The sequence below is a fragment of the Camelus bactrianus genome, chromosome 35 (assembly GCF_048773025.1).
Source record: "Camelus bactrianus isolate YW-2024 breed Bactrian camel chromosome 35, ASM4877302v1, whole genome shotgun sequence".
Classification (NCBI taxonomy): domain Eukaryota; kingdom Metazoa; phylum Chordata; class Mammalia; order Artiodactyla; family Camelidae; genus Camelus; species Camelus bactrianus.
In genome coordinates, this window is record NC_133573.1 from 19,019,808 (window position 1) to 19,030,000 (window position 10,193).

General features: G+C 42.7%; 1 protein-coding gene across 6 annotated transcripts in view; it reads right to left on the reverse strand.

The window, feature by feature from the left end:
• CACNB2 (calcium voltage-gated channel auxiliary subunit beta 2) overlaps nucleotides 1-9,010 on the reverse strand; it is a 347,480-nt gene extending 338,470 nt beyond the window's left edge. For 3 of the 6 annotated variants that reach the window (XM_074358076.1, XM_074358077.1, XM_074358075.1), the window contains exon 1: nucleotides 8,758-9,010. In XM_074358076.1, the coding sequence (XP_074214177.1) occupies nucleotides 8,758-8,877 (120 nt within the window). In that variant the 5' untranslated portion in view covers nucleotides 8,878-9,010. Of the gene's footprint in view, nucleotides 1-8,371; nucleotides 8,514-8,757 lie in introns of those variants that run through there. The other 3 variants (XM_074358073.1, XM_074358071.1, XM_074358072.1) reach the window with 2 other exon arrangements.
• Nucleotides 9,011-10,193: the final 1,183 nt, after the last annotated feature.

The window sequence follows — 10,193 nt, forward strand, 5'->3', positions numbered from 1 at the left end:
TTAAAAGTAAGACAATTTGTTTCAGTAATAGGATTGGGCCAAGCACAGATGTCTACAAATGAACTTGCTTTTTCTACAGCTGAATCTACAGCTTACATTCAGAGCACTAAGAATAAATTATGCATTAATCTATGTTTAAGTCTAGGCACTCATAAAGTTATTGAGAAAATTAAACACTAAAATGTAAGGGAAAAATAGCTCAACCCTGAGGTTTACAGTTAAATATAGATAGGCTTATAGCAGACCTGGAGCAAATTTCTTAACCTTTCCAAGCATTAGTCTTCTCATCCTTAAAATTGGGATATTAAGATTTATCTCCCAGAATTGTTGTAGGTATTAAACAGTGTAGTTATAGCATTTAGTATAAGATCTAGCACATGGTAAGAACTCATAATGATATTGTAAAAAGCGATATCCACATTAGAGTGAGAAGGGTGGAGAAAAAACTGGGCTAAAATGTGTAGTGTATTTCAAAGGATTAGGCTCACAGAGACTTCATTAGATGATCTGAACGTACACAGTTTGCTTTTTTGAAAATCACCATGTTCAGGGTTTTGAAAATGCTACTTTGTATTTTATACATTCATCTGGTTTTCATTAAAATGGAAATATCTTATAAGCCACAATATATGCAGCACTTAGGCAAGCTGAAATCTATTACAAACATTTGTGTTATGAGTAACTTAGATGCATCTGCAATCACTGAGAGGGGTGGTATAATTTTAAAGCAAAATTTTGTCTTAAATATGTTTGTTCTCTACCAAGTATCTAAGGGATTTATATAATACAAATGTGTTTCCATGGCATTTAATTAACTCTCAACTTCATAAAAGGAAAGACAATCTAGGCTGGACTTTCATAATACCAGGTCTCCTCACTAACAGCATATCTTTCTTACTTAAGTAAACATTATTCCGTAAACTGTTGAAAAATAACATTCTTTCAACAGCGTTCTTCCTTTTCCAATTATTATGTAAAGGTTTGGACAGAAGTGTCTTCCAGGGCGTAGGAACGTTAAAGTCTGAAAGTTTCCTTAAAATTAAAAAGAAAAAAATTACATTATTCCAAAAGGAAAAAAAATACTTATCACCTTGAAAGCATTTTTAAGGCCTAACCTGTTTCTTAGAAGGAAGGTGGGGGCATATTTATGGTAAATATACTATTCCTTTTCTTAAATTAAAAAAAAATTATTTTTACTTTGTTGTTGTTGGGAGGGAGGTAATCAGGTTTATTTATTTATTTACTCTTGGAGGAGGTACTGGGGATTGAACCCAGGACCTCATGCGTGCTAAGCATGTGCTCTACCACTTGTGCTATACTGTCCCCCCCCCCCCATAAATACACTATTCCTTTTCATTCCAAGCATAAGTTACCTTTGAGAACAAAGACAAACTATCCTCTCAACCCATGACCCCATGTCTCCAGTACCATTTTGCCATGGGTGGAAAGAGCTTTTTTTGAAATTCTAGCATGATCATTTATTCTGGATTTTTAATGATGATTATGCTTTTACTATTCAGCTGTTTTGCAGGAGAAACTTTTTCATGGCTGTTCACACTACCCAGCAGGCACTGTAAGAATCTCACAATATATGAGACATCTGGTCCCAGGGGGACTGCAGTTCTCTGCAAGAAATTAGACACATTTAAAAAGTCACACTAATTGTTCCAGGCCCCGGGGAAAACTGTTCATAAACATTATTTCAGGTGTGCTTAGCTGCCAATGCCATGTGTATATGTTGGATTCCATGTCTCAAATGTATTAAGTCACAGTTTATACACTTAAAAAACTATGGTATATTGAAATGCAGCAAACTGGTGATAGTTTTGAGAAAAATATATTGTTCTTCAATCACTTAAATGTATGAGGGATGATTTATTCAAAGTGTTTATGCTTAATACTCCTATAGCAAATTCTTATTCACTATATATCATATTTATTAAAATCCAAAATAAACAGATATGCTGAATTACACCTCTGTTCTATTTTACTAATTTCAACAGTGATTTCTCTTTTACAATCTCCTTTAAAAAAAAATTAACTGTAGGGTCATGACTCAATGGCTAGTTATTTTTTTCTAACAATATCCAGGATCAAGAAAAAAACTAAAGGACTTTTCTAAAGCTAGTAGTCCACTTTAATGCACTTTGAAAAATGTTAGTGAAAGTTTATACTACCATGAGCAAATGATGTTTCCTTCAGTTCAATGCATATTTGAAATTAAGTCCATCTTGCTAAAATTATTTATTAGTTGTTCAAAGTTCTTGAAAATAAGGAGTAGAGTGTTTCATATGGAGGAATTTAAAAAAAAATGAAGGCCAATCTTCACTCAAATGGTAAAAGAGAGAAAAGATTAAGCATTCAAATATTTAGTTGCCTAAATTTGGAAAAGAAGTATAGTCTTCTTTGCTACTTCAAATGCAGCTACTTTTATAACCAATGGGATTTCTAAATTTTTTTTTAGCAACACTAAATATATAAACATCTGATATATGGAACAATTAATAATCAGAGCCAGGGTTTCAGGAAGTAAAGAGAAGACAGGGGGTTTGTCCAGAGTGCTAGGTGTAACCCATAACGCTCTCCGTGATTCATGCAGACCTCTACGGCCTTATAGAGCACGGTCTGAACAGTCACTAATTTCAACTCATTGCTTATTATTTACATGCAGCTTAATAAAAACAAATGATGTCACCACAACAAATAGGTAAAAGGAAAACCATACATTTAAATTCCTTTAATTCTTTTAAAACATCAACCAACCTAGTAAGACTTCAGAAACTAGAAAAAAATTAAGAAATTGTCACAAATGTCTACATGACTTATTAAAAAGATATCCAACATTCATCTCGATGTTAATATCAGCTTCCTGGGAATGTCTCCCTTGATACTAAATAACTTCTAAAAATTGGAGTGTAATCTTAAAATCAGCACGTTTGCACAAGTAATTGACATCTCATTTCTGTCTGACTGAAGTAGATGGTCATAGTTAATTACAGAAGTTGCCAGTTGACTGGAGACTGCAGCCCAGCCTTGGGCACAAAGTTGGCTTGGCGGCCCCTGGGGGCAGCATTAAAAATGTTGTTGCTTCTGTGGTTGATGAATAAGGAGGCAGTTCTCCTCCTTACAGATTGTTCTCCATGAGCATAATGCTGATGCTTGAAATTAGTTTCCATCCCTCTCGATCAGCATTCACTGATATGTATCCCTTCAAGCTGCAGACTTTCCTCATCTTAGGGTCTGAAGCAAAGCAAGCCAAAACTAACCAGAGAGGAATCAGACATTAAATGTCCTTATTAACCTGTAGCATCAAGTGAATGACCTTGTCAGACCTTTTACTAGAACAGAAGACATTGAGGTTCCTCCCTAGAAAAGGGGGAATACAGCAAGTCCTCTCTATGGATCAGTTCACACGAAAGCAGAAAGGAGTCAAGAAGCAGCTTAATAGAGCTCTTGGTGGGGGTCTGGTAGGTAGAGAAGGGAGAAGGGATGAGACCAGGAAGCAGATACGTGGCCAGTGGGTATGTGCAGAGACAAGGAGGGCAGGCGATGACCAGGGCCCCAGCTTGCCCTCTTCACAATCTACCTCCAGCCAGGTTTGGAAAGAAATCTAAGACAGACCCACTGACTTACGTGGCATCGTATTTAATTTGAATTCCCAATTTGTAATTGTGAAAGTCAGCGTGTGCCCTGTAGTATTAGCAAGATAGAGCCATGACCCACAGTCACAAAATCAAAGAGGGCCACCACCCCACTACAGGGTTAACATACTTTGCGCAGCTTTTCTTGAAAGGACTCAGGCTGCATAGTGTATATTTCAATGAAATTAAGTAGAGAACCAGGTAAACTCTCACTCTTGACATAAAAGGCAAGACAAAAAGCAAAAGGAACATTAAACTATAAGACCAATGAAACCTCAAACCACTCCAACAGTCAGATTTTATATTTCACATTTCAAAACACTCAGAAATCCCGATTGACATGTTTTAAAATTTCTGCCGTGCAACACCAGAACAAAATACCACCAAAGAGGAAATTAATGGGGGTCAGCAGTGAAGGTTGCAGCAAAACATAAAACCCAGTACCCGGGACCATTGTGTTTGGAGACTGCAAAAGACTGACTTGGACCTCAGACCCAAGAAAGTTTCTGGAAAATGGTATTGACCTGGGGAGAAGCGCTGCCCCTCTTTTTATTTATTTACTTAAAATTTCTTTTCACTGAAGTATAGTCTGTTACAATGTGTCAATTTCTGGTGTATGGCACAATGTCCCAGTCATGCATATACATACATTTATTTGTTTCCATAGTCTTTTTCATTAAAGGTTATTACTAAATATTGACTATAATTCCCTGTGCTGTACAAAAGATACTTGGTTTTTTATAATCTATTTTTATATATAGTGGCTAACATTTGCAAATTTCAGACTCCCAAATTTCTCTCTTTAGATGAAGCTCCTCGCTAAGACTTTGGATGTTGCCATTACCAGGCCAGATTACTACAATGTGCTTGAAAAGCAGCTAGCAAACTCAGCTGGTGTGGAACCAGCCAGGCTCTGTTGCTAGGAGCAAAACAAACACGCCCTCTCGTTAGTGATCCTTCACCTCCAGGTGTGACTGGAGGCACCGGTTACAACCTCTTTGAGACCTTCTGTGCTGAGATACTGCTCTTGTTTCTCATCCATTTCCTCCTCCGTTGTCATCCTATTCTCAGTTCCTTTCACCAATTCTGCATCCATCAGGGCTCCACTGAGATCTATTCAACTCCCCGGAGAATCACCAGTGCGGTACTTTGGGCTAATGCTGTCCAGCAGAAATATAATACAAGTCACATAAGTAATTGGAATTTTCTAGTAGCTATATTAAAAAGGGGAAAGGCAATAAGTAAAATTCATTGTAATACTGTATTTTGCTTAACCTAATATAATGAAAATATTATCATTGTGACATGCAATCAATATAAAAATATTAATGATGTTTAGTTTAGTTTTCTATGTACTTTATTTTACTATTTTTTAGTGAAGGATACTTGATTTACAGTGTTGTGTTAGATCCTGGTGTCCAGCATAATGATTAGGTTTTATATATATGTATATTCTTTTTTGAATATTCTTTATTTCATATGAAGCCTCTGAAATTTAGCATGTATTTTACATGTACAGCACATCTCAGTTCAGAATGGCCACGTTTCAAGTGCTCAGAAGCCACATGTGCCTAGTGGCTCCCAGATTGGACAGCACAGATTTGGAGCTTTGGAGGGAGAGTGCTCAATGAGCACCTTGACTTTAGGGGTGGACTGCATCCAACTTTGCTTTCAAACTGTTCAACAGGTTACCTAAAAAGTAATGACATCTATCAGTGAGGGTATAGCTCAGTGGCAGAGTACCTGCTTAGCATGCATGAGGTCCTGGGTTCAATCCCCAGTACCTCCATCAAAAATAAACTAAACCTAACTACCTCCCCCTGCAAAAAAAAAAAAAAAAAAAAAAAAAAATTTAAGTGATGTGATCTGCTTAAATCTGAACTTTCAAGAATTTGCAGTTAGACTGCACCTGCTTCTCACGTAAGAAATAGATCTGTTTTGTTCAGGACACTGCTGGAGGGAAGGGGTTGGAGTGGATGAGGGTGCCCCATCCCTAGGCAGGATTATTGACAGAAAAAAGAAAAATGGGCAGTCTGTGGTTGTACGTCTTCTGCTTCACTCATACAGAACTTGCAATATAATCCAGAGGTGAAACAGACAGGGTTCTTCAAACCAATGATAGCTTAGAGGTACTATTTGCAAATAAAAATTCCACTACTAAGTAGAATTACAGTTACTCAGGATCACCAAACAGAGGGATGCTCCAGAGACAGCCTTTTTTCTCAGGCGGTAGTACTGCTGGCCTGTCCTGCCCAGAGACACAGAAGAGATGCTTTGCCAAATTTTCAGAGTTCTGTGATGCCATTATTTATTAGATATGAAACAAACAAGGCAATGTTTCCCTCAGATAATGAATATGATATGAACACAGTTCAAGGAAAATTGCTTTCATTTTTGGAAGGCAGAGAAAACAAGGAGTTGGATGCTGATGCAGCTGAATATTTATACCTCTTATCTGCTTATAATACCCATTTCTCCCTCTCCCTCTCCTAGATCTATACAATCACTTGCGATTTCTGGGGACTGGGTCTCCGGAATGTGTCCATCCACAGTCCTGTCATTTCTTTTATCTATTTTTTCAGTTTATACCTTATTACCTCTTGCCCAAATTGTTATATCAGTCACCCTCCTGGCAGCTCCACCTGGGGACCCCCACAACTCCAGACTACCCTACCAAACATTCCCAGGTGAATCTTCTCAATGAGCGATCATGCGGCTTCTTCCTTGAACCCCTTCCAAGGTTCTCTGGTGTTCAATACATTGCAGGTTCCAAAGCCTCCAAGATGTGGCCTCAAGTTGCCTTGTCAGACTTCTGCTTGATTCTGCCCAATCTCTAACTTTCCACACTCTTTTTGAACTCAGGATTAAAAATGTATCACTTCAGACTTGTAATTGCTATGACTTTGCTTCCTGTATAGCCTCCCACCATCTCTCTGAAAATCTCTGTTGAAGTCTGACCCATTCTTCAAATCCCTTCTCAAATGCCCCCTCTTCCATTAAGTCCTTACAGATTACTCCAAATAGAAATTTGTGACCTTTATTCCTTTGACACCATAAAAGATTCAGCACTTTCCTCAGAGTCCCACGCCACACAATTGTCTTCCATTCATCACACCTGTAGCCACTGGAGTGTAAGTTCTTTAAAGGCAGAAATGTTCTCCTCGTGTCTGAATCATTTCCACGTGGTAGATGCATCACAAGTATTTGTTGACTTACACTGAACTGCATAAATCACTAAGTAAATTCGTACCTCTTATCTGAATGCAGTCATGCTTTCTGTCTGCCCTAACTTTGATCTTAGGAATTCAGGAACTCTATTTTTATCATAAGAATAAACACACACACACACACACACACACACACACACACACACATCCCTGAAGATCAAAGAGAAAAGAGCATCTAAAAGTCCCATCAATATTCAAGACCTTCATCCTAGAATAACCGTGGTCCCCAAGTGTATTTCCCTCTCTCATCTTACTTGGTGAGTATGCAGATAAAATCAGGAGTCTAGAACAAATGTGACAGGTGTTGGTAAGGATTCAGATCCTCTGGCAGAGACTAGATGGAAATGTAGGTGGTTGGTTACATGTCCCCACTCTGCTTGTTCCACCAAACAGCCCAAGGCTGACTAAAATCTAGCTGTCTTACCTCTAGGAAAGAAATGAATTCCCCTATGAAAGAAATGGCTTTCTGATTACACAACTGATTGGTTTCGACATTTTTCCTCCATTTCAAATCAAAGTGAATTATGTGTTTAAAGTTAGCACATTTACTTCCCAGTGGAAAAAGAAAGTCCAATAAAGCTCCACGAATATACCACTGGAACCACCACCATTAACAGTATCAAGATATCTAAAGCAGTCAATTTCCACCAGCTATCAAAACAACAAAGCAGCAAAACAATTTATTACTGTGTTCCACTCCGGCCCCCATTGCTACAATGAATAAGACCAACATGCTCTCTCTTGAGCACATACAAATATAAAACATATAAATTGTATGTTTTACATACATATAAAATGATATAATCTTCTCACAATTTAAAATCTGGTAAATATACGTTTGAAATCAACAAACCAATATTGCTAAGCAAAGAAGAGACTTTCTCCAAAGTGATACTTGAAATGTGACCCTAACCGCTTCACCATGGCTCGCCACGCAGAACACAGAAGTCTTAAGTCATTGCCCTGCTAGGATAAAAGTTGAGAGACTCTTCACCACTGAGACCTGGAGGTGTCTGTAATCCAAACTGTACCTGCCAAAGCCTTACGTAAAAGCCACCTTATCATTGCCCAGTGTCTACAACTGACATCTCCTATTTCACTAGAGCAGCAAACCGGAATTTCCCCAGAAACCACTAACACTCATCAGAGTAGGAGGCGGTCCGGGAGCTCCTGAAATGTTAGCCATTTCGGGGACAAGGGAAAAAAATAAAAACTTTCGCGTTCCCAACTGGTTGTCTTCTTCAGGGAGCGAGGGGTCCGGGCAAACCCTGGCCAGTGCCAGGAGGGGAGCTGAGCGGTCAGAACGGTGTAACGCCCAGGTGCAGAGGGTGGCCACGGCCGCTCCTGGGAGGCAGGGGCAGAGCGCCCCCCTCCAAGCCCCAGGCCCACCCCCCACCCCGTCGCACGCCTCCCCGTTCCCACCCCGGCTCAGAGCTCGTCCAGAAGGGTCGGCGACCGAGCAGAGCTGTGGGAAGCGGGGCCCCTCCCGCCCCCCGGACTCACAATCTTGAGCAGGTCCAGTCCACTCGCCTGGTTCATGTCTCTCCATGTGCCTCTCCCGGGAAGGGGCGAGGAGGGCTGGCCGCGGTGGCTTGGGGGCAGCCTCCGAAGACCGGGAGGTCTCCCCCGCCCCTTCCCACTAGCTTTGGGGAAGCAGAGAAAAATGGAAGCCAGAGAAGAGCCGGGAAAAGCGAAGAGGGGCCCGGGCGCCGGCGCCTGGAGAGAAGTGGGTGGCAAAGCGCGGGGGAAGGAGGAGGCGGCGGCGGAGACCCAGGCCGGAGCGAGCGGCTGGGCGAGGGATCCTAGGAGAGGAGGCGCCGGGAGAGATGGAGGTCGGCGCCTGCCCGGGCGGCTCACAAAGAAAGAGGAAGGCGCGGCGCTCTCGCTACCTGTGCGGCCGCTCCGAGCGCCCCCGCGGGAGCCGCGTTCTCCAGCACTTCCATCTGGATCTCCTGCGCCACCGCCGCCGCCGCTGTGGGAGGCGACTTGGACATGTCGCTTTGGACCATTGGCGAAAAGTCGGCCGGGAGCCAGCAGCCAGCCCCCGGCGGCGGGTCCCCTCCTCTGCTCCCCGCCCCCAGCTCCGGGGGCCGCCCGGGGCTCGCGGCTCTCAGGGCGCGGGGCGCGGCCGGGCCAGGTTGCAAAGCGAGATGCAGGGGAGCCGGGCGGCGCGGGCGCGGACAGAGCGAGCGCCGAGCGGGCACGGGAGCCGCCGGCGCCGGGGCAGGTCCTCGCGGAGAGGGAGGGCGCTCTGGCCGCCGGAGCCCAGGGGGAGGTGCGTCGGAAAGCGAGAGTGACAGCCACCGAAACGCTGAAAAGTTCCCCGCGGGAGGCGCGGGCCGCTGGAGCCCCGGCGCAGCCGCTGCGCGTCGCCGTGGCACGCGCGCTGGAAAGTTTTCAAAGCCACGAAAGCCAGGCCTCGCGCCCGGGGGCTTCCTTTCTCCCGCTGCCGCGCTCCACTCCCTCCGCTCTCTACGATCCTGCGGGCGGGAGCAGGGCGCTCACTCCGGAGTCTGGGGAGGCTGGGTTCCTCAACTGCACTCCTGCAATCTGTCAAGGCCACGGGCGGCACCCAGGAGCAAGTGTCTACAAAGGACTTCCCATCCCCATTGGGAGGTGAAGGCGCTGGATGGTGGCAGTAATGAGGCGCCAGAAAAGAAATGGGGCCGAGGACCTGAGGATTCGGGTCCCACCCAAATCTGCAGCTGGCCTGGGCCACCAGGTCCAAATCGACCACTTCCAAATCTGAAGTTTTTCCTCTATGACTCCTGTTTGTCTTCATCTTTGGAAACTGCTTATTCACTTTTCTGTAGAGTTAAGAAGTCTTAATATCACATTTTGGACAAAATAAGCGCTTCCTTAGGATCCTGAACTCTTGATATGAGAATGGCGGCCTGACCAATAATGTTTTGTTTACAGCATAACGTTCAGCTATTCCTAAAGACACATTAAAAAAAAATCATATGGGGTAGCTCTTCAACAACTTTTACTACAGTGGAACTCTCTTGGAGAACAAGTTTTCCTGGTATCAGCATTGTTTCATAACAATAGAATATATACAGTTTTGGATACTGAAATATACATATGGAAATTTACAATAGCCTTCAGCTGCTTTGTATAGTTTCCCAATGGTGTGTAAAATCACTGTGGGATACAGTCCTTGTTCTTCCCAAAGACAAATGTAGATAATTTAAACCCATTTCCATCATACAGTGGTTTGAGTCGGGCTTAAAGAACAGGTGTTGGTGTGATTAAAGACTTAGGCCTATTCAAACTGTCATTGATTTGCCTAATCTTTGGTGTTAAAATGGACACTTTAATGTAA